The 25,338-nt window shown below is 38.6% G+C and overlaps 1 protein-coding gene across 17 annotated transcripts in view; it reads left to right on the plus strand.

Annotated features, from left to right (window-relative positions):
- vit (vitrin) overlaps positions 1–25,338 on the plus strand; it is a 70,480-nt gene that overhangs the window by 34,253 nt on the left and 10,889 nt on the right. For 3 of the 17 annotated variants that reach the window (XR_013800329.1, XR_013800333.1, XM_079636276.1), the window contains exons 3-20: positions 1,116–1,175; positions 1,395–1,551; positions 2,857–2,990; positions 3,151–3,228; positions 3,471–3,650; positions 4,265–4,297; positions 7,909–7,947; positions 8,032–8,085; positions 9,371–9,433; positions 9,543–9,593; positions 10,689–10,763; positions 10,940–11,005; positions 11,450–11,509; positions 13,421–13,471; positions 21,679–21,750; positions 21,835–21,982; positions 23,919–24,022; positions 25,087–25,313. Coding sequence is in view for 12 of the 17 variants with exons in the window: in XM_079636276.1 (XP_079492402.1) it covers positions 1,116–1,175; positions 1,395–1,551; positions 2,857–2,990; positions 3,151–3,228; positions 3,471–3,650; positions 4,265–4,297; positions 7,909–7,947; positions 8,032–8,085; positions 9,371–9,433; positions 9,543–9,593; positions 10,689–10,763; positions 10,940–11,005; positions 11,450–11,509; positions 13,421–13,471; positions 21,679–21,750; positions 21,835–21,982; positions 23,919–24,022; positions 25,087–25,313 (1,652 nt within the window). In the remaining 5 variants the exon portion in view is untranslated. Of the gene's footprint in view, positions 1–1,115; positions 1,176–1,394; positions 1,552–2,856; positions 2,991–3,150; positions 3,229–3,470; positions 3,651–4,264; positions 4,298–7,908; positions 7,948–8,031; positions 8,086–9,370; positions 9,434–9,539; positions 9,594–10,688; positions 10,764–10,939; positions 11,006–11,449; positions 11,510–13,420; positions 13,472–21,678; positions 21,751–21,834; positions 21,983–23,918; positions 24,023–25,086; positions 25,314–25,338 lie in introns of all 17 variants that reach the window. The other 14 variants (XR_013800330.1, XR_013800331.1, XM_079636279.1 and 11 more) reach the window with 10 other exon arrangements.

The raw sequence follows: 25,338 nt of genomic DNA on the forward strand, positions 1-25,338 counted from the left end.
TCGATCCCGGCAATGTTACTAGATCCCCATCCCGGGATCGATCCCGGCAATGTTACTAGATCCCCAACCCGGGATCGATCCCGGCAATATTACTAGATCCCCAACCCGGGATCGATCCCGGCAATATTACTAGATCCCCAACCCGGGATCGATCCCGGCAATGTTACTAGATCCCCAACCCGGGATCGATCCCGGCAATGTTACTAGATCCCCAACCCGGGATCGATCCCGGCAATGTTGCTAGATCCCCAACCCGGGACTGATCCTGGCAATGTCCCGGGATCGATCGGGATATACAGTAAAGTGTAATTTATTCCTGTGATCAAAGCTGAATTTTCAGCATCATTACACCAGTCTTCAGTGTCACATGATCCTCCAGAAATCAGTATAATATGATGATACTTCATGACATTACCCTTTTAAAATACAAACACAAGTTAAAGATGACTTTCTCATATATTGCTCATTATTTTGAGGGAAGAATCTGTGCTGGAGACACATTGTGAAGGATATGTTTTCATCAAGATTCACCCACTTGCTTGCAAATGCTTTGAATCCAGTTTGTAAAGAAAAAGCCTCTTAAGCAGCCTCTGTCCTCTATTTCTCTTTCTGTGCTAATCATCTTTTTGTGAAGGTATGGTACTACAAAAAAAGAGTATTTTAAACATAATTTGAACCTATTGTTGTCACTGATTTCACTGTTAAATACATTTCTGACACAGGCTTTATGTTTATTAATATACTTTCATAAATATTAAATATAAAGAAAAGTATTAATTTTAGAGACTTGCATCCGCTCTGTGATGATCTCTGTGATGTCATTCGCTTCTTTAGTTCTATACGCTGCTATAAGTGCTTTCACATGTTTACGTGACGTCCACAAGACAAAACACTGCATTTACAGCCCGCTCAACATCCCAGAGTTGGAAGGAACGAGTATTAGGGAGATAAAGCCCTTACGCTTTATTTCGGATTACAGTTTTACTGCTACTCTGTGTTCTGAAAATACGCCAAGAACAGCCTTACGTTGGTCTTATTAAATTTCAGAAACTTGTAATAACTTGGATTATGTTGTCTCGTAATTTGCTTTTGCATTATGTTCTGTATGTTCCCAGCATTTCTGCTGACTTCCAGTGGAGCAAAGCCAAATGGAAAGAACAAAAAGCAAAAACAAGGTAGCTTCATGGGACCCTTTAAAAAGCTTCTCCTCTGTACCTTATTTACACCTAAACGTTGCATATCTTTAAGGTACACCTTAGTACCCGAATTATATATATTAGTGCCCATTGAAAAGGTGACAGTGACAACTTTTGATTATTTATTTTTTGAGAGTTTATGGTAATAGTACTTTCCATGTTTGCCACATTCTTCAGACATTGATTCTGCTTTTCCAGTCGTTCCAGCAATTGAATGTGAAATGCGGTCTGGGAAGATCAATCTCCGAGAGTTTATTGTGAAGTGTCCGGCTAACTGCAGGGAGAGCAAGGAGAAGGTCTATGGCACGGGTGTGTTTGCCTCCATATCCAGTATCTGCAATGCTGCTATTCACAGGTGAGCTCAAACAGCTTGTGTTTAAGGAGACCCGATGTTAAAGTTTGATCAGTTTTGGGGTAAAAGACAATAGTAAGCAAAAGCTTGGGCCGCCTTGACCAAATTACAAGTAGCTAATCTAATCAAAAAGAAACTGACACAAGCACAGGCAAATTAAAATATACATACTATCAGACTGTTCTTTGTTGAGTAAGAAGTTTGCATCGCTACTTTATTAATAAAAGTTATTTGAAGGAGTCCTATGTGCTATTTTCCATGTTCATCTTTCTTTAGTGTGTAGTGTTGCTGTGTGATCATGAGAAAGCTCCAGTTCTTCTCTATATCAGTGTCAGTGTTTCTGAACTCCTGAAACGCCTCCATTGTAGTCTTGAGTTTCTTCCGGGAATGAACACGTCCCAATATTCCTCATTATAATAATTCATACGCAGAATAAAGGGGCGGGGCCTGGTTGAGTTAGTTAGTAGTGTGTTGAACTGGCGGTTATGGTAAGGGGCGGGACATTTCCCAAACACACTCGAAGCGCTCGACCAATCACAACACACCACTCCAGCCGACCAATCAGAGCACAGTGTGCTTTTCAGAAGGAGAAGTTGCTGTAGTTCTTGTTGTCCTTAGTAGTTGTTGTGGTATGGGGAAAATTAAGCTTTTTATAGCATTCCTTACCTGTCCGAACCCTGTATATGAGGCTGTGGATGTTCCTCAAGCAGGAGAAGATGTCTTTAGAGATCGCTTAAGGCCTTCCCTGGTTTGCAAGCATCTGGCAGCATCTGATCCTCAGCCGTCTGTTTAGAGGGGCTCCTGAGAGGTTTGGAGAGTTCAAGAATTTATATTATGGCCTCAGCGGTCAAGTTCTGACACTATGAAACTTGATAAATGAGCAGAATTACACAGTTGGATCAGGTTGCACAAAATGCCTCTTCAACAAAAGCTGTTTGCTGTGCACATGTGGGCTGCTGGTCTGCATCATGCCCTAGACTCATTCCCCGCTCTCTCATTGATCTCCTGCCCCTCTCATACTTTGGTACACATTTCGTACACCGCAGTATAAGGCAGACTGCATGCATTGAGTTTAGATTATCTCTAGATGTGACGAAACCCTCTTTGCCATTGGATCTCAGTCAAATTTAAGTTGCAAGATATCAATTGAATTGCATATTTAATTAAGTAAATGCATTTGCATAGCATTCTATAATTAGCTGTAAATTAAATTTAATGTTTTGTCTAGATATTTTATTATCTAGACAAAAATTTACTAGAATTTACTAGATCTCACATGCATGGTGTTTTGCTGTTTGTTGTTTTCAGTGGAGTCCTCAGTAACTCTGGAGGAAAGGTAATTGTGATGAAGATGGCAGGACAGGCGAGCTACAAGGGCAGCTTTGCCAACGGCGTCCGATCCCTGTCCTTACCCAACTGGAGAGAATCGTTTTCTGTCTCAAGTAGGGTGAACTTTACTCTGAGCAAACACTCCTGCATGTAGGCTCGCTATAGCAATCAAAATTAAATGAGAAACTTGGAAAGACACACTAATTTCATAAGAAACTTACTTTAACTTGTGTTTTGAATGTTTAATTTATAACCTTTGGTTTTATGTGTCAGTGGGTAAACCAAAGAAGGGAGTGATATATCCATCCACTCTGGTCTTTGTACACTCAAGACCCACCACGGTGAAAACAGGTACGTGTTTTAGCCAGAAAGTAATGCTAGTTTGTCATATTTCTATGTCTTTAAGCCTTTAGCTCAAATAATAATGCGTGGCGTTAACATTGCCAAGATCATGGGATTGCTAAACTCCCAGCAAACTCCCCTTTGGCAGAACCCGATAGTGTGGATCCATGTCAGAATCTTGTTCACAGAAGCTCTTTGATGATGAATGTCAGTGTCCAGTAGCAGCTCATCATCCATTCATGTTTCCTAAGGTGAATCCAAAGACCCGTTGTACTCCACAGTGTCACCAGTGACAGAGGCTCCAGAGGCGGAGCCAACCTCCACCACAGCTCCGCCCACAACCACTCCTGTGACCACGCCCACCTCCACAGCTCCGCCCACAACAACATCAGCCAAGCCACGGGCCACCGTTCTTAAAGTCCGCGAGGCAGGTGAGGTAATCTGTTTAATGCCTGTTTAAATCTTTAATTTAAAGGGATGGTTCGGAGTAATTTCAACATAGGGTTCTTTGCACTATGACCTCGAGCCAAATATTACTTCAGGTTCCAGGAATACACTAATATTTTGTTGGTAGTACCTGTTTGCAACAATTATTAGTTAACACTAGTTGTCAACACTTCGGAAAAAATAATACACATTTTTGGATATACCAAAACAACTTTTTCAGCAACACCGGGTGATCGCGCGAGAGTTCTACAGTCTTTTCCCAAATCACTGAAGTGACCTCGACGTCCGGGTTAGCAGTAGCATAAGTCATCAGGCAAGTGTTATTTAAATAAACTCCTGATGTACTTCGAGGTCATGGTGCAAAGGACCCTAGGTTGAAATGACTCTGAACCATCCCTTTAATGCCTTGAATGAATATGAATATGAAATTCCCTTATAGTAAAATCAATCCTATGCTTTTATCCATTTGTTCTTGGGTCAGTTTTTCAGTACCCTATTGAAATGAACATCCTGACTGGACCGTATGGATCAGGTTCCCTCTCAATCCGTCCTCTTTCCTCTCTATGTTTCTAAAGCCAAACCTCTCTTCCTGATCTAGGCAGCAGTCACCCGTATTTCAGCGCTGTTGCACGTAAGTCAAGCTGGCATGTTGAAGCCTCCCTCATGTGGGACTTGTGTTCTTGCAGCTGCTTTCTGCTGTCGTATAATTTTATTCAGAGATCTCTGGGTGTTTTTGTGGTGGTTTACAAGGCTAATGGTCTCTTGCAGTTTCCCTTTGATTCTTGTTATTGTAGTAACCGTCTGAGACTTTTGGGGTGTAGATGGAGTTGGCCTGTGAAATCACTTTTAAAGTTATGTAATCCATTTTAAAGTACGCATGAAACAGTATTTAATTTCCTCAACATGACGAGTGACAAAGATATTCAATAAGAAGAAAATTGTACGGTGGAGTTTTATTTTATCCACTGGTTACCATACCAGTGACAATTGTAGTTGAAGCCAGTGTTGGGGGAAGTTGCTTTTAAAAGTAATCTTGCAATATTGCATTACTCTCTAAAAATTAACTAATTAAATAACTTTTTATGTGAAGTAATTTAAAGGAAATGTAAATTTTATGCAGAGTAATGCATTACGCTACTTTTGCGTTACTTTTTCTCATATGGTGTTACTTTACATATTATATAAAAAAATATGATTACGTAATACACATTAATGTAAAAAGTTACTTTACTAGTTGCATCAAAAAGTAATCTGATTACATACTGCATATTGTAAAGCATTACTTTACTCGTTATATCAACAAGTTATCTGATTACATAATACACGTTACTTCTAATGCATTTCTTGTTATATCAAAAAGTAATCTGATTATGTAATACAGGCTACTTCACTAATTATATACAAAATTCTGGTTACGCAATAAACATTACTTTTTAAAAAGTTACTTTACTAGTAACATCCAAAAGTAATCTGATTACATAATGCACATTACTTGTAATAAATTATTCATTATATCAAAAAGTAAACTGATTACATAATGCACGTTACTTGTAATAAATTATTCATTATATCAAAAAGTAATCTGATTACATAATGCACGTTACTTGTAATAAATTATTAATTATATCAAAAAGTAATCTGATTACATAATGCACGTTACTTGTAATAAATTATTCATTATATCAATAAGTAATCTGATTACATAATGCATGTTACTTGTAATAAATTATTAATTATATCAAAATGTAATCTGATTACATAATGCACGTTACTTGTAATAAATTATTAATTATATCTTACATCATGCATGTTACTTGTAATAAATTATTAATTATATCAAAATGTAATCTGATTACATAATGCACGTTACTTGTAATAAATTATTCATTATATGAAAAAGTAATCTGATTACATAATGCACGTTACTTGTAATAAATGATTCATTATATGAAAAAGTAATCTGATTACATAATGCACATTACTTGTAATAAATTATTCATTATATCAAAAAGTAATCTGATTACATAATGGACGTTACTTGTAATAAATTATTCATTATATCAAAAAGTAATCTGATTACATAATGCACGTTACTTGTAATAAATTATTCATTATATCAAAAAGTAATCTGATTACATAATGGACGTTACTTGTAATAAATTATTCATTATTTTAAAAAGTAATCTGATTACATAATACACATTACTTGTAATAAATTATTCATTATATCAAAAAGTAATCTGATTACATAATGCACGTTACTTGTAATAAATTATTCATTATATCAAAAAGTAATCTGATTACATAATGCACGTTATTTGTAATAAATTATTCATTATATCAAAAAGTAATCTGATTACATAATGCACGTTATTTGTAATAAATTATTCATTATATCAAAAAGTAATCTGATTACATAATGCACGTTACTTGTAATAAATTATTAATTATATGAAAAAGTTATCTGATTACATAATGCACGTTACTTGTAATAAATTATTCATTATATGAAAAAGTATTCTGATTACATAATGCACGTTACTTGTAATAAATTATTCATTATATGAAAAAGTAATCTGATTACATAATGGACGTTACTTGTAATAAATTATTCATTATATCAAAAAGTAATCTGATTACATAATGCACGTTACTTGTAATAAATTATTCATTATATGAAAAAGTAATCTGATTACATAATGCACATTACTTGTAATAAATTATTCATTATATGAAAAAGTAATCTGATTACATAATGCACATTACTTGTAATAAATTATTCATTATATCAAAAAGTAATCTGATTACATAATGCACATTACTTGTAATAAATTATTCATTATATGAAAAAGTAATCTGATTACATAATGCACGTTACTTGTAATAAATTATTCATTATATCAAAAAGTAATCTGATTACATAATGCACGTTACTTGTAATAAATTATTCATTATATCAAAAAGTAATCTGATTACATAATGCACGTTACTTGTAATAAATTATTCATTATATCAAAAAGTAATCTGATTACATAATGCACGTTACTTGTAATAAATTATTCATTATATCAAAAAGTAATCTGATTACATAATGCACGTTACTTGTAATAAATTATTCATTATATCAAAAAGTAATCTGATTACATAATGCACGTTACTTGTAATAAATTATTCATTATATCAAAAAGTAATCTGATTACATAATGCACGTTACTTGTAATAAATTATTCATTATATGAAAAAGTAATCTGATTACATAATGCACGTTACTTGTAATAAATTATTCATTATATAAAAAAGTAATCTGATTACATAATGCACATTACTTGTAATAAATTATTCATTATATGAAAAAGTAATCTGATTACATAATGCACGTTACTTGTAATAAATTATTCATTATATGAAAAAGTAATCTGATTACATAATGCACGTTACTTGTAATAAATTATTCATTATATGAAAAAGTAATCTGATTACATAATGCACGTTACTTGTAATAAATTATTCATTATATCAAAAAGTAATCTGATTACATAATGCACGTTACTTGTAATAAATTATTCATTATATCAAAAAGTAATCTGATTACATAATGCACGTTACTTGTAATAAATTATTCATTATATCAAAAAGTAATCTGATTACATAATGCACGTTACTTGTAATAAATTATTCATTATATCAAAAAGTAATCTGATTACATAATGCACGTTACTTGTAATAAATTATTCATTATATGATAAAGTAATCTGATTACATAATGCACGTTACTTGTAATAAATTATTCATTATATCAAAAAGTAATCTGATTACATAATGCACGTTACTTGTAATAAATTATTCATTATATCAAAAAGTAATCTGATTACATAATGCACGTTACTTGTAATAAATTATTAATTATATCAAAAAGTAATCTGATTACATAATGGACGTTACTTGTAATAAATTATTCATTATATCAAAAAGTAATCTGATTACATAATGCACGTTACTTGTAATAAATTATTAATTATATCAAAAAGTAATCTGATTACATAATGGACGTTACTTGTATGCTTTACTCCAACACTGGTTTGAGCAAAGTGTATTAATACTAACATTTTGATTAAGGTTAAAGATATTTTTTGTACAGTAAGTACAGTTGACTTTGAGGTTACTGGTACAGCTGTAAAGAATCAGAGAATATACCGTATCTACTGCTTCAATATCTATGTTCTCTCTAAATGCGGCATGCAGGACAGTCACAGAGCGCCCAGGGAAAGGGTCCTACACAAGGTACGTCCTGCTTTGACACTGTGTCATCTTCACTTCCTGTCAGTCACACAAGCCCTAAACTCTAACCATAACATTTGTCTAAAGCATTTAGAGGCAGCTCCGTCTATGCCAATAGGTTTTTACCACGCACAAACACAGGTAAACCACACTCCTATTACTCTGTCTGTGTTTCCTTTTACTGTGATGTTTGACTGTTGTGCTTTGTTTTTAAGTTCTTTGTACTCTAATACTTCCTCAAAGTAAATAGCTTTGTTGAGTTTTACTGGTGATTGTTTGTGTCCTGAGCTGGATGAGTTGTGTTGATCTTACTGTTTTCTCTATTGTACGTCTATGTCTCTTTAATCCAAATGTGAATGTGTTTCAAAATCTGTAGTATGTGTCACTTCCTGCTGCCAGCTGGTGGCGCTATGACTGTGAACAACAATCAAGTGATCAGCCCTCATGATCAAACATACTATTTAATCTAAATCAGAAAATGCACTAGTATATGAGACTCTTCCTGTTTCTCTTTTTTGGCATTAATTCACTTGCCATGGCAACATCGTTCAAGATATCAAAAATCCATTCGCAATTGAGCATCTTTAATGTCTTGGCATCATCTTTTCCAAGTTTGTTGAGAATTGTATTAATCTCTTTGGAGGAGTTTTTTAAGAAATCAAATTCTGCACTTTTCAAAAGATTCTCATTTAAATCCAAGATGGCCGACTTCTGGTTGGTTGGAGCTAATGAAAAATGTCAAACCAAAATGTATTCAGACTCCTTCAACATTCCTCACATTATCACAGTTTATTCACTATAGTTTAGAAAATGGTAATAATAATGACAAGAACTGATATTTGACCATCCTTCTGTTAGACTGTCTCACACATGAATTATGATGAATATCTGTCAGCTGGTAAATTTAACTACATAATTAGATAATACCAGTTTAGCTCAACCAGTGACCAAGCAATGCTTCATGTGTTCAGTGTGTGTGTAAAAAGAGCATTAGCAGTTACAGACACACACTTCAGCAGAACATGACCAGCTCAAAGTGGCCCAATCAGTTTTACTGGTAGTCGCTGTATGAAGAATATTTGTGTATAATATGTCACAGTTTACTTTATTCTGCTCTCCTCACTTGCATAAATGAACTATAGTGTCCTGCACACACTAGTGAAAAAAAATATAAAAAATGATATCTGGTGTCTGAGTAATCTTTGGTCTGACTGTATTTACTAAGTTTGGTGACTCTAGGTATAACTAACACCCCACTGTGTAAAACATTACCAGCACAGTAAACTAGCCAATACATTTACATTCCAGCCACTATTCATTCTGGTTCGTGATTAACCAGTAAGCATGAGTTGTGTTGGTCTAGTTGGCCATTGTTGATGTAAAAGTCTTCAGATGTGTCTTGTCTTGAACATGTGTGTTGCCGCAGGTGTGCACAGGCCCGAGATCAGCTCCCCCGTCCGCAGACCGCCGCACGTTCCCTCCGCCTCAGGTTAGCATGACTCATTCTCTCAGTTCAGACGTCAGTCAGTAGCAGTGCAGGCATGACCTCTGCTTTCTTCTCTCTGGACACTGTTCCCTCTGTTTCACACGACCAGCAGCTCTGAGTCGAGTGCAGCCGCAGTCTGAGAGAAAGCCGCAGTCGAATCCCCGTAAGTATCCGCAGATCTGCCGTCTACTAGCATGTGTGTGTCTGAGCGTGTGCTGATACACATCAAACTACGCTATTAAAGAAGTCCAGTGCTCTTTGCTGCATCTGAGGGATCAGGTAAAGCACCTTTATACACTAGTCAGGCTCTCCAATAAACATCATATATGCCAGTAAACTAATGAGCTTTCTACACCAGTGTCATTGATGTCAACTAAGTTGAAGACCAGTAATAAACTAGATGCTAATGTACTCGCCCTGTCATGTGTTCCTAATCTTTCAGTTGATGCTCCTTTCACTATTCCTGAGACGTATCTCCGGCACAAAATATCTCATGATTTTACACTACAGATCAATAAACAGGATGCTAATATTTAACTCGATTTTTACACGCAATATTGCACTAACTTCTTGTCAAATAAGACAATATTTCAGAAACAAAGTCAACCCTGAATCGACACTTGTGTCTCTGAGCAACACAGTTGTAATGTTTGTTAATGAGTTTGTTATGAGTTTGATCACCAAAATGACAAATTTAAACGTTTCAAAAAATAAAAACATCATGCTTTAAAATATCTTGAATGCAACTCGACACCCTTGCCTCATTTTGTATGCGCGGTTCTATGAATATGCAAATGAGTCCCGCCTCCACTCACTCACTCAGAGATCCACTGGTGGACGATCACACGTTGATCTGATTGGTTACAAGGTAGTGTGTGACGTCAGAAACACCAGCGATTTCAAACCGTGTGTTTGAGACTGTCTTTGGTTCACTGCAGTTTTAAGCAGAAAATACTCAGCAATGCTGTCCACTTATGAACTTACACATGGTGTGTGTTAAAGCAGATTAATAACACCACATACACACATAAATAACATTAAAAGCTGGATTTACACCACAGGGCGACTTTAATATGATTTAAATGATCAATAATGTGTTTTTGGCAAATCAAATAATGCCTCCTATTATATTTCACCTGTAATTTAATTAATATTTCCACGCTTCATAAACTTAAGCTTGTCTAGAGAGAATCAAGTCCATGTTATGTCTTGTATGCTGGTAATGTATTATAAGCAGTTTGTAAATCTCCCTGTCTAGCATTGGTCCGACGGGATTGGACGCACCCTGCGTACGCACGACCTGATTGGTTCTCTGGCACCAGAAGGCCAACAGGTATCAGAATCATTATGCAGGTCCATCCAGTTCAATAATGTGACCCTCCGTAAGCACACATTAAAGAAGACATAAACGAATGCTAAACATGCTTTTAATCTCGAGTGATATCCATAAACTCATCATAACTAATGCCTAAATCTGACATGAGGCCCAACATCACTCTCTGTGTTCAGACAGTAGCCACTCCGTGCCCAACACGGGCCATAACTGGAGCCGGACGAGCCCCGGCGACCCCGCAGGTGAGGATGTGTTTATACTGGGAACCCACTACAGTACCAGAGGACAACACAGAAGAAACACATACATCTGCATTACGGCTTTATAGTGTGCATCGCACATGTCTGATCAGTGTATGCCGGCTCCTATAATATCTGCTACTGATTTGTACACTGCACTCACTTCCTTCATGTGCTTTAGATAGACCATGGCATGAGCTTTCAAGGCCGTTTAATAAATCCATGCCAATGTGCGGCCCATATGATATCCAAACATTCAGAGCATGTGTTCCTGCTGTATGACCTCAGCTTCATCATCGTGTCAGAGAACAGGCGGTAAGCTGCGGTGTTCTCTAGCGTTTGATAGTCCGGCTGTTTCTGCTAACACGCTCACAGGTATTATGGGTATGTTTTCCGTAATGCCGTACGCTGAACTAACAGATCTGCACATGCTGCTCTCTTCTGCAGTTCTTGACCCGAGGCCTGATAACACCGAGCACGAGCACACGCATAACTTTGGACAGTTTTGTAAGTATTCTCTTATTTTATATGCCAAATAAAGCATAAAAGTCTATGTGAAGAGATTGGGCCGTATCTTGCACCCAGCGCAATTGTCTTTGTACACGCCGCATGTATCATTGCTATCCTGCACCCGCGCACAGCGACTCTTCCCTCCACAGACACACGGCGGTAAATTAGGGAATGAACTTGCGCTCGCGGGGGCGGTTCAGTGTAAAGAGGAGTGTGTTCCGGCGCAAACGTTCCCTGGTGATATTCTGCAGTTCCAGAAAACAACTCCGCCGCTGACCAGGAGAAACCCAGTCTAAAGACAGCGGCGCCGCGCGTTAGTCATATGCTACTGTATTTTAAGGGCGCGTACTTGGCCATAATGTAGCGTGTGAACAACACACACACTTTGATTCTCTCATCTAAACAGACGCAGCAGTTTTCATTTTTGCAAATCATACATTATTACAAGGAAAAATATTAACACACGAGGGAAATCATTGTTGTGAACTGGCGCTCCTGGCGTGCGCCGGCAAATCCGCCGTTATAATAGCAATCCGCCGTGGAACAAGCGCGCCGGCTCTTAAAGGGAATGTGAGAGGACGCTCTGATTGGTTTATTTCACGTTACGCCCAAACCACACCTATGAGTAATGAAGCGACTTCAGACCAACACATTTTAGATTTGCGTCGGCGCAAGAGTCGTTTATCCCGCCGGTACTTGCGTTTCAGAGCGTTACAATAGGGTCTGTATGTTACTGTTGACATGTGCTTTACAGTAACACATGTTCCATATGTGTTAAAACAAGGGTTTCCTATTGAAATCATAACTATCCCAAGCTGGTCTCCAACATGGCCGAGATGGTCTGGTGTAGTGGGTCTCCCAGAAGTCTCATATTTAATGAAGTAAATAATTTCATCATTGATTCTTTTATATTCCTGTTTATTACTGTTTATTAAACAATCCATATTATATAAAGCGCTATAGAAATAAGCGTGACTTGATAGAACTCAGACATTAAATTTAATTTCTGCATTTAAAAAATGACTTTGGAGTGTTTTTATCACAGCCTTAAATGTTTTAAATGAATGTTCATGTGTGTGTACCAGTGATGCGCGGGTTGATCCAAAATGAGCGGTTACCCGCGGTTACGAGTCATCCATATGTTTAATGATATTCGGGTCGCGGTCGGTCGGTGCGTTTGAAATAAAGATGCCAATTAAACCTTTGTAATTTATATAGTACTAGACACAATTTTCTATTAAATACATCGGCCTACGCTTTATTGTCTGAATAACTGGCGCGAAGATGACGCACGAGCTCAGTCTGAGATGACAGTGGGAAATCCTTATTTACCGTTTGAATGTTGAGCCTTATTAACATTTGAATAAAAGCTGACGCGGGACAAAATGCCCGATTTCCCAACACGCTGAACTGAGCAATGCCATTGTGCCATTTTAATAGGCTACTTTTAAACACATATAGCTCAGTAATGTCAGTTTTATGTATTTTCAGGAGATTTTGTCTGGTTAGATAAAGGTTAATAATAATGAATTATACTCATGAAGCAAAATAAAATAGTATAGAGAGAACCGAACAAATAAAGGCCTCTTCTAGTACAGAACTGATAGGAAGCTTCAGTAAGTCTCTGAAGTCTTCAGGATAACGCCTGTCCCGTGTCTGATCCAGTGTTTGCTGGGAACGTCAGTCTTCTGCTGCTGGATTCTGGGTTTGTTCCACAGGGTCGGTCTTGCGGTGTCTGGGTTCATGAGATGAAGTGTATGGCCCTCGGCATTTCTGTATATGTGTAAAACCACAGGGCTCGCGGCTGATCTGAAACCTGTTGCTGCGTGAGGAGGGTCAGCATCACTGTGAGTCACTGTGTCTGTGAAACTGGAGGCCAGTTCATATGTACATAATTTCTGTTTCCAGCTCCTGAGCCAGAAGACCACAAGCCTCCGCCCGAGACGAGCCACAGCAGAGGTGTGTCACAAACACAGCACATTTATATACAAAAGCCCACAGTGCTCTCACAATGCACAATACAGTCCAGTGTCTGCTTAAAGTGCACCTATTATGCTATTTTTAAAGGGTCCTAATGTTGTTTTGGAATCTCATACGACAGGTTCACACGCATTCAAGGTTAAAAAAACATTTAAATTTCCTCATAATCTGCACTGCAGCGTCAGCTCTTTTCTCTCAGTCTCTGAACGCTTCCATCAAGGATTCAGTCTCTCTAAACCCCGCCTCTCTGAGAGCATCTCTACTCTGATTGGTCAGAAAGCAATTCAGTCTCTCTAAACCCCGCCTCTCTGAGAGCTTCTCTTCTCTGATTGGTCAGAAAGCAATTCAGTCTCTCTAAACCCCGCCTCTCTGAGAGCTTCTCTGCTCTGATTGGTCAGAAAGCAATTCAGTCTCTCTAAACCCCGCCTCTCTGAGAGCTTCTCTGCTCTGATTGGTCAGAAAGTAATTCAGTCTTTCTAAACCCCGCCTCTCTGAGAGCTGCTCTGCTGTGATTGGTCAGGAACCAAATGCTCATTATCATATCTGAATCTCAGCTCTTGATCACAGTGATACGAACAGTAACGATGGCGTGGGTTTTAACGTATCAATCTCAGAAAACAGCGTCTTCTCCACATGAACAACACAAACCCAACTCTTCCAGTCTTAGATACACTACAGTGTTTTGGGGCGGGGCTAAGAGATGCAGCTCAGCCAATCAGGTCCACAGGCTGCCATTATGCAAATTAGCAGTGTTGGGGAAGCTACTCTGAAACTGTAGTTTGACACGCTACAAGCTACTTGTAAGTTAAAGTAGTTAAACTACAGTCAAGCTACCCTTTGGGAAAAGTAGTTAGCTACACTACAAGTTACTATCAAAAAGTAGCTAGCTACATTGAAACTACTTTTGATTTTTTTGAACAACGTATATTATAAATAACTGAATAAGTGTTTGAGGAATGTTTTAAGTAAAATATTTAGTGTTTAAAACAATGCAATACACTTATGATTTCAAAGAGTATTGTTTTATTACACACAACACTCAAATATCTCTGTTTGTTAAAAGTTAAAAATTGCAACAAATATGAACTTGGACAAATAAGGCCATGGGTAATTAACATTAGTTGTTTCTCCATCCTCCAAATCTGCCGCCACGTCTTGCTCCATCATGGATAATACGGATGTGTCAACCCACTTCTGTACGTCAGTGAACAGGATTTTTGCTGTTTTTACGAGCTCGCAGATCATTTTTTCACTCGGGACAAATCGAGTGGAAATTGGTGATGCTCGCATGGTCGCGGCTCGCAGTGTGTGAGAGGAATTACGAGCCGAGCCGAGCATGTTACAAGAACCTCTCGACCTCCCGATCATTTTTAAACATGTTTAAAAAATTTGGGGAGTCGGCCCGATTTTCACCAGCGTATAGGCATGTCCCCTATTGCCAAATCATACACAACCACGTCACAGGCTGGATTGATGGGGCTATACCTCAGTGGCAGCAACCACACAGCGTGCGCATACACTGTCACACACACACACTCTGTGTTCCGGTCTCTGTGTTTAGCGCGAATACTCACGTGATTGCCGCCGGCCCGGGATAAAATTCGTGCAAGAGGACAGTCGTGCGTGTACCAGCTGCTTTGACGCGATTATCAGTTTAACTGACTCGTAATCTGTGCAATATCTCACGACCTCCCGAGTGTCTGAACTCGCACGTGTACGCCCGCCTTAGCCGCAAGATGCGTGATTAAACAACAGGTGGCGGTAATGGCTAAAAATTTGTTTGTAATCTAACAAGAAGAAGAATATCCTGGCATCGCGCTGATTCGCGCAGGCTCGACAAAACGCAATGTAGCTTTTGCTCGCGCTACAACGCTACTTGCTGCAAAAAGTAGTTAGCAACTGGAAAAGCTACACTGTTTAAAAAGCAACTGAGTTACTGCCAAGCTACTGAAAAAGTAGTTAAGTTAGTAGCGTCGCTACTTGTAGTTGACTACTCCCCAACACTGCAAATTAGTCACAAACCTACGCAGGATCAGCAGGAAGTGAGACTGGAATCCATTTATCTGCATTTTGACCTTTGAAACCTTGCAGACCTTTTACACTCACAAACATCTCTACTACACACTACATCATGAAAGGGAATATCAGAGAAAGCATAATCAGGCACTTTAAGAAACTGTGATTGGACATTGTATGTTTTTTAATGACTGTGTGATTAATCAGTAATTAGTGTGATTACTGTCACAGAAGCGCCTGCGGAGTCAAACCCGTTCGAGTGAGGACGCTAACCACTGACTGCAGTGTGTGTGGAGATAATAACCACTGACTGCAGTGTGTGTGGAGATAATAACCACTGACTGCAGTGTGTGTGGAGATAATAACCACTGACTGCAGTGTGTGTGGAGATAATAACCACTGACTGCAGTGTGTGTGGAGATAATAACCACTGACTGCAGTGTGTGCGGAGATAATAACCACTGACTGCAGTGTGTGTGGAGATAATAACCACTGACTGCAGTGTGTGTGGAGATAATAACCACTGACTGCAGTGTGTGTGGAGATAATAACCACTGACTGCAGTGTGTGCGGAGATAATAACCACTGACTGCAGTGTGTGCGGAGATAATAACCACTGACTGCAGTGTGTGTGGAGATAATAACCACTGACTGCAGTGTGTGTGGAGATAATAACCACTGACTGCAGTGTGTGTGGAGATAATAACCACTGACTGCAGTGTGTGTGGAGATAATAACCACTGACTGCAGTGTGTGTGGAGATAATAACCACTGACTGCAGTGTGTGTGGAGATAATAACCACTGACTGCAGTGTGTGTGGAGATAATAACCACTGACTGCAGTGTGTGTGGAGATAATAACCACTGACTGCAGTGTGTGCGGAGATAATAACCACTGACTGCAGTGTGTGTGGAGATAATAACCACTGACTGCAGTGTGTGTGGAGATAATAACCACTGACTGCAGTGTGTGTGGAGATAATAACCACTGACTGCAGTGTGTGCGGAGATAATAACCACTGACTGCAGTGTGTGCGGAGATAATAACCACTGACTGCAGTGTGTGCGGAGATAATAACCACTGACTGCAGTGTGTGTGGAGATAATAACCACTGACTGCAGTGTGTGTGGAGATAATAACCACTGACTGCAGTGTGTGTGGAGATAATAACCACTGACTGCAGTGTGTGTGGAGATAATAACCACTGACTGCAGTGTGTGTGGAGATAATAACCACTGACTGCAGTGTGTGTGGAGATAATAACCACTGACTGCAGTGTGTGCGGAGATAATAACCACTGACTGCAGTGTGTGCGGAGATGATAACCACTGACTGCAGTGTGTGCGGAGATAATAACCACTGACTGCAGTGTGTGTGGAGATAATAACCACTGACTGCAGTGTGTGTGGAGATAATAACCACTGACTGCAGTGTGTGTGGAGATAATAACCACTGACTGCAGTGTGTGTGGAGATAATAACCACTGACTGCAGTGTGTGTGGAGATAATAACCACTGACTGCAGTGTGTGTGGAGATAATAACCACTGACTGCAGTGTGTGCGGAGATAATAACCACTGACTGCAGTGTGTGCGGAGATAATAACCACTGACTGCAGTGTGTGCGGAGATGATAACCACTGACTGCAGTGTGTGCGGAGATAATAACCACTGACTGCAGTGTGTGTGGAGATAATAACCACTGACTGCAGTGTGTGTGGAGATAATAACCACTGACTGCAGTGTGTGTGGAGATAATAACCACTGACTGCAGTGTGTGTGGAGATAATAACCACTGACTGCAGTGTGTGTGGAGATAATAACCACTGACTGCAGTGTGTGCGGAGATAATAACCACTGACTGCAGTGTGTGTGGAGATAATAACCACTGACTGCAGTGTGTGTGGAGATAATAACCACTGACTGCAGTGTGTGCGGAGATAATAACCACTGACTGCAGTGTGTGTGGAGATAATAACCACTGACTGCAGTGTGTGTGGAGATAATAACCACTGACTGCAGTGTGTGTGGAGATAATAACCACTGACTGCAGTGTGTGTGGAGATAATAACCACTGACTGCAGTGTGTGCGGAGATAATAACCACTGACTGCAGTGTGTGTGGAGATAATAACCACTGACTGCAGTGTGTGTGGAGATAATAACCACTGACTGCAGTGTGTGCGGAGATAATAACCACTGACTGCAGTGTGTGCGGAGATAATAACCACTGACTGCAGTGTGTGTGGAGATAATAACCACTGACTGCAGTGTGTGTGGAGATAATAACCACTGACTGCAGTGTGTGTGGAGATAATAACCACTGACTGCAGTGTGTGCGGAGATGATAACCACTGACTGCAGTGTGTGTGGAGATAATAACCACTGACTGCAGTGTGTGCGGAGATAATAACCACTGACTGCAGTGTGTGTGGAGATAATAACCACTGACTGCAGTGTGTGCGGAGATAATAACCACTGACTGCAGTGTGTGCGGAGATAATAACCACTGACTGCAGTGTGTGTGGAGATGATAACCACTGACTGCAGTGTGTGTGGAGATAATAACCACTGACTGCAGTGTGTGTGGAGATAACAGCCTTTAGGCCGTGTGTCCACCAAAGCGTTTTTTTCAATGGGAACGCCGCGTCTTTAGAACGCCAGGAGCGTAACGAGTCGCTGAGCGAGAATTTAACGCTCTGCGTTTTTTACAGGTCGCCGAGAGTTGAAGAATGTCCAAGTTTGGGTAAAACGCCGCGCTCATCACTGTCACTTTTTAGCCAACCGTCCAATCACAGTGGAGGAGGGGCGGGACTAATACCACACGGACCAACGGATATTCTGTATCATAGCAACGATGCGTCTCAACTGAAAAAAATATTGCGCTGCCAAAACGCTCTCAAGCGCCCGCAGCTCGGCGTTTCTAGCTGGCTAAAAACGCTTTGGTGGACACACGGCCTTAATGCAACACAAGCTCGTTGGAAAAACTTGCCTATACATGCAGTGTCACTGACATGAACACTACATACAGTAAAACACCAACAAATTGTATTCCTTTTCACAAAAAATTATGATTACAGGGAAATATTATTGCTTAATATAAACTTACACAATACTATGTTATGAACTGAAACACTTTTATCATAGTGCATAATATGCAAACTAATACATGTTGATGTTTGCATCACATAATCATCTTCATTTGTGAGGCTTTTTAACTCAGTAAACTTGCTCAGCAGCTCAGCGTATACAGCAGCGCAGAAGCTCTCGGGTCGCGTACAGAGCGATAAACAAGCTTTAAAATGGAGATAAAACAAGCTTTAAAATGGCGATAAAATAAGCTTTAAAATGGCGATAAAACAAGCTTTAAAATGGCGATAAAACAAGCTTTAAATGGCGATAAAACAAGCTTTAAAATGGCGATAAAACAAGCTTTAAAATGGCGATAAAACAAGCTTTAAAATGGCGATAAAACAAGCTTTAAAATGGCGATAAAAGAAGCTATAAAATGGCGATAAAACAAGCTTTAAATGGCGATAAAACAAGCTTTAAAATGGCGATAAAGAACCTTTAAAATGGCGATAAAACAAGCTTTAAAATGGCGATAAAGAACCTTTAAAATGGCGATAAAAGAAGCTTAAAAATGGCGATAAAACAAGCTTTAAAATGGCGATAAATAACCTTTAAAATGGCGATAAAAGAAGCTTTAAAATGGCGATAAAACAATCTTTAAATGGCGATAAAACAAGCTTTAAAATGGCTATAAAGAACCTTTAAAATGTCGATAAAACAAGCTTTAAAATGGCGATAAAGAACCTTTAAAATGGCGATAAAAGAAGCTTTAAAATGGCGATAAAACAAGCTTTAAAATGGCGATAAAACAAGCTTTAAGATGGCGATAAAGAACCTTTAAAATGGCGATAAAAGAACCTTTTAAATGGCGATAAAACAAGCTTTAAAATGGCGATAAAACAAGCTTTAAAATGGCGATAAAGAACCTTTAAAATGGCGATAAAAGAACCTTTAAAATGGCGATAAAACAAGCTTTAAAATGGCGATAAAGAAACTTTAAAATGGCGATAAAAGAAGCTTTAAAATGGCGATAAAAGAAGCTTTAAAATGGTGATAAAACAAGCTTTAAAATGGCGATAAAGAACCTTTAAAATGGCGATAAAAGAAGCTTTAAAATGGAGATAAAATAAGCTTTAAATGGCGATAAAACAAGCTTTAAAATGGCTATAAAGAACCTTTAAAATGGCGATAAAACAAGCTTTAAAATGGCGATAAAGAACCTTTAAAATGGCGATAAAAGAAGCTTTAAAATGGCGATAAAACAAGCTTTAAAATGGCGATAAAATAAGCTTTAAATGGCGATAAAACAAGCTTTAAAATGGCGATAAAAGAAGCTTTAAAATGGTGATAAAAGAAGCTTTAAAATGGCGATAAAACAAGCTTTAAAATGACGATAAAATAAGCTTTAAAATGACGATAAAATAAGCTTTAAAATGGCGATAAAACAAGCTTTAAAATGGCAATAAAACAAGCTTAAAATGGCGATAAAATAAACTTTAAATGGCGATAAAACAAGCTTTAAAATGGCGATAAAACAAGCTTTAAAATGGCGATGAACCTTTAAAATGGCGATAAAAGAAGCTTTAAAATGGCGATAAAACAAGCTTTAAAATGGCGATAAAGAACCTTTAAAATGGCGATAAAAGAAGCTTTAAAATGGCGATAAAAGAAGCTTTAAAATGGCGATAAAACAAGCTTTAAAATGGCGATAAAGAACCTTTAAAATGGCGATAAAAGAAGCTTTAAAATGGCGATAAAATAAGCTTTAAATGGCGATAAAACAAGCTTTAAAATGGCTATAATGAAACCTTTAAAATGGCGATAAAACAAGCTTTAAAATGGCGATAAAGAACCTTTAAAATGGCGATAAAAGAAGCTTTAAAATGGCGATAAAACAAGCTTTAAAATGGCGATAAAATAAGCTTTAAATGGCGATAAAACAAGCTTTAAAATGGCGATAAAAGAAGCTTTAAAATGGCGATAAAACAAACTTTAAAATGGCGATAAAACAAGCTTTAAAATGACGATAAAATAAGCTTTAAAATGACGATAAAATAAGCTTTAAAATGGCGATAAAACAAGCTTTAAAATGGCAATAAAACAAGCTTAAAATGGCGATAAAATAAGCTTTAAATGGCGATAAAACAAGCTTTAAATGGCGATAAAACAAGCTTTAAATGGCGATAAAACAAGCTTTAAAATGGCGATAAAATAAGCTTTAAAATGGCGATAAAACAAGCTTTAAAATGGCGATAAAACAAGCTTTAAATTGCGATAAAACAAGCTTTAAAATGGCGATAAAGAACCTTTAAAATGGCGATAAAACAAGCTTTAAAATGGCGATAAAGAACCTTTAAAATGGCGATAAAAGAAGCTTAAAAATGGCGATAAAACAAGATTTAAAATGGCGATAAAATAAGCTTTAAATGGTGATAAAACAAGCTTTAAAATGGCTATAAAGAACCTTTAAAATGGCGATAAAACAAGCTTTAAAATGGCGATAAAGAACCTTTAAAATGGCTATAAAGAAGCTTTAAAATGGCGATAAAACAAGCTTTAAAATGGCGATAAAATAAGCTTTAAATGGCGATAAAACAAGCTTTAAAATGGCGATAAAAGAAGCTTTAAAATGGCGATAAAACAAGCTTTCGTCTTTAGTTAGCATTCGTCTTTAGTTAGCATTAGTTAGCATTCATCTTTTAACGCCGCTCACTTTCATTTAATTTCCGAACAATCAACATAATGAAAAGTTATAACGTTCACATTCGTCTGTTTCCGTGAAGATTAAACACACTTTTGGTGCCACTCATGGGACATTCCACTTTAAAAGTGCTCTCTAAAAAACTAGTTTTGCAGAAATGTTTTTGCAGTGAGCCTGTGTTGCTTTATTACATGTTTTGCATTAAAAAGATAAGTAACTTGATCAGCAGAATCCAGTAGCAGCTTCTAGTCGCCTTCCTTCTCAGAAAAGCACTTATGTAGGCAAACACTTTGATTTTAAATGGCACTTGATAACATGGTCATACACACAGTTCTTCACAGTAGATCCGGCACAGGGTTGGTGTGTGTGTAGTAATAGCAACATGCTCTGATTTCCCAGGATTCAACACTCGAGGACACGAGTCGCCAGCCCGAGCTCCTGAACCCGGCGATCGGACTCACGGAGATCCAAGTACAGTCCTTCAAAACTCACACTGATAACCATAGACTAATCCTCGCTTCATGGCTCTCATTCGGTCCGCATCCGTCTCTGTAGATTGTAAGGTGGATATTGCGTTCCTCATGGATGGCAGCTGGAGTATTGGGAAGCGACGCTTCAAGATCCAGAAAGACTTCCTGGTGGAGGTTTCCCAGGCGCTCAATGTGGGCGCAGACGGAGCCATGATGGGCATCATTCAATACGGGTAATAATGATGCAGAGGATTATTAATAAGAACAAGTGAGGGACTGTCACTTAACCTACAACCAACATGATCCCATTAGTATTCGCAAAATTACGAATACAATTAAAACATACATTAAATTCCCCTCAGAATCAGAATAAGAAAGAGCTTTATTGCCAATTCGCCTTTGGCTAAGCCACGCCCTAGAATGTAGATTGACCAATCTACGAGTGTCCGTTTTTTCCCTTCCCAAAACCGAAGTCAAATCCTGACAAGTGTCGTCTTTGGATTAAACTGTGTGGACGTCCTCAGTCAGCGAAACCCCTCAAGATCAACAACACACTTTTGTCTCTAAGATACATTTAGCTTTTAACCGTACTGTGAAGTTACACTAGTTAGACAGTTTTATGCTGGTTTAGGTCATGATTTCGGTTCTCTACCCTAATTGTTGATACGCTAGCACACGCTGCTAATAAACACAACTTTATACTCGCGTAGCCCGTTTGCTCTGTAATAACGATTATAGAAGTGAACAGAGACCAGCTCTGCATGAACAGTGTTGCTCCTGATATTGTGAGTCCCAGTCTCCGTCTCCATTAGGATATGATGCGCTGGGTCATGTTTTGACTGTGACCGTTATGCTTTTGCCTCTATTTGGATCTTGTTGTTGCTTGCGTTCCTCCGGTATGTCTTGAATATAGCCTTCGAACGCACACTGAGCCCCTTCTGCTTACTTCTATCAGACACTTTATTTGCTGCTTTATAAAAGTTTGAGAAGTTCAGCAGGAAGAGCAGTCACAGCATAAGCCATGTTGATACCAAACCAGAGCCCAGATGAAGTTATCGGAGGTAGCAACAGTAACTAAGGGGGGCGGGGCTTAGCCAAAGGTGAATTCTGTTCGCACACGCAACACTCTAAAAAATGCTGGGTTGTTTTAACCCAATTTTGGGTAAAATATGGACAAAACCAAACGTTGGATCAAAAATGCAATTTAAAAATTTAACCCAATGGCTGGGTTTGTCCATATTTGACCCAAAATTGGGTTAAAACAACCCAGCATTTTTTAGAGTGAAGCTTCCAGCGCACACAGATCAATACAACAACAAAACACATAATCAGATTAAAGAATACAAATATGACAGTCTAAAGACACAGTTAGGTTAAATCAGACATATTTACAGATCATTAACATATTACTTGTTTAGATAGCCACTGAAACATACAATATCAATATACTTTCACTGACTAAAATGAAAACATGTCTACATTACAAGAACTTAAGAGATGTGCATGAATCCTAAAGATGATTGTAGAAGATCGAATTTAAGGAATTTAATTAATATTTATATTCACTACTGTTAGATTATGTTAGATTAGTTTGTGTTTATTTTCTTGCAGTATAATCACCAAGGGTGTATTTATTTGATTTAAAAAATACAGTAAAACAGTGAAATATTATTCCAATGTAAATCTATATATAAAATTAAATATATAGTGTAATTTATTCCTGTGAATGTTCAGCATCATTACTCCAGTCTTCAGTGTCACATGATCCTTCAGAAATCAGTGTAATATGATGATCTGATGATCGAGAAACATTTATGATTATTATCAGTGTTGAACACAGTCGTTCATGTTTCCGTGGAAACCATCAAACATTTTATTTTTCAGGATTCTTTGATGAATAGAAAAATTAAAAGAACCGCATTTATTTGAAGTATATATATTTTTTGCAACATTATAAATGTTGTTTTTCCTTATCCCAAACTCGCTTGATTTGTTTTGAGTATAATGTATAATTTATGGAAGTCCGCGGTTCTTGGAGTTTCAGTTCTGAACAGTAATCAGGAGATTTGCAGATTTGTACATCTCTAAATAAAGTTAAATGCTGTCATACACAAATGTACCAAAATATAACTGGCATGATGAATCATAAGCATTTGATTTCTGACCCAGGGATGATGCGGTCACAGAGTTCAGTCTGAAGCACTTCTCCAGCTCCAGTGACGTGAAGCCGGCCATCGGTCAGATCGTGCAGAAGGGCGGCCTGTCTCACGTAGGTGAGTGCGTAACGCTGAACCGCCGAGGTATCACGTCTCAGCTCCACATGAGATCTAAATCTGCGCTGGGAACTGGGGAAATTACAGGGCTGGAGCCACTGGTGTTTCGGTGTAAGCCGAGCGAATGCCTGAGGTTTATCCAAACTAGAGATTTGGTTGTATGGTTTGTGTTATAGATAGTGTCTCACTTTAATAAAACAGAGGAATGCCTGTAAAGTCAAAGATAGCCTGAGGACACAGCATCATCTGATGAATCTGGTGGATGATGTTTAATCAGAGCCGTACTGCAGTGACCATGAACACTCGCTGGCACACACAATGTAGGAATTTTAAATGACAAAATGTCAAAGCAAGTGTTGTTAAGAAATATGGCATCAATATTCAACACATATGAAATGTGTGTTGTTGTTGTTGTTTGATCGTGCCCTTCCTAATGAGCTCCCCTATTGAAACCCTGGACTCACCCCTGAAAGATTCGCTGATCTTCTCTCCTCTATTGTGTCGTGTATCGAGAAGCGCTTCTGGAAGAAGAACACATGTGGGTGGGGCTTGATTGTGTCTGTGAGGATATGATTGGATGGTTGTGGTTTGCTATTGGCTGATCTCATGTGAGTGACAGGTTGCCCGCCCACATCATCACAGATGCTGCAAGAGGAAGATATTTTGATTCAAGATAACCAGGGACATGAATTTAAAACGCAGATAAATAATTTAGAATAACTATTTAATATTCCCTAAAAAACAAGAATTGTCCATTTTGATTTCATGGGGACTTTAATGCAGCAACAGTTTCGGTGTGTTGGACGTGCTTTAGGGTCCACTGAGGGCAGCATTTCTAAAATGATTTCTCATTAAATCCATGAGCTCAAAGTTGGAACATTCAGTTAAACTGACTAACAGCTGCATTGATGGTCTCAGCCGTGGCGTGCGACACCGGCCGTTCCCGAGTCCTGGAAGTGTTTAAGGAAAGCGCTCGAGGGCCGAGACCGGAGGCGGAACAGAGCCGCGATTGAAGCGCAGAACTGTAGATGTTTTGTGCTGACTCTGGCTCTGTGCTCTTTAAGGGAAGGCCCTCTCCTACATCAACAAGCACTTCTTCAGCGATGCGAATGGGAACCGAGGCGGGGCGCCCAACGTGGCGGTGGTGCTGGTGGACGGCTGGCCCACTGACCGGGTGGAGGAGGCCTCGCGGCTCGCACGGGAGTCCGGCATCAACATCTTCTTCGTCACCATCGAGGGCCCCGATGAGAATGAGAAACAGAACGTGGTGGAGGCCAACTTTGTGGACAAGGTATTCATATCGAGAAGGGGGGGGG

The sequence above is a fragment of the Phoxinus phoxinus genome (genome assembly GCF_949152265.1).
Source record: "Phoxinus phoxinus genome assembly, chromosome: 14".
Taxonomy (NCBI): Eukaryota; Metazoa; Chordata; class Actinopteri; order Cypriniformes; family Leuciscidae; genus Phoxinus; species Phoxinus phoxinus.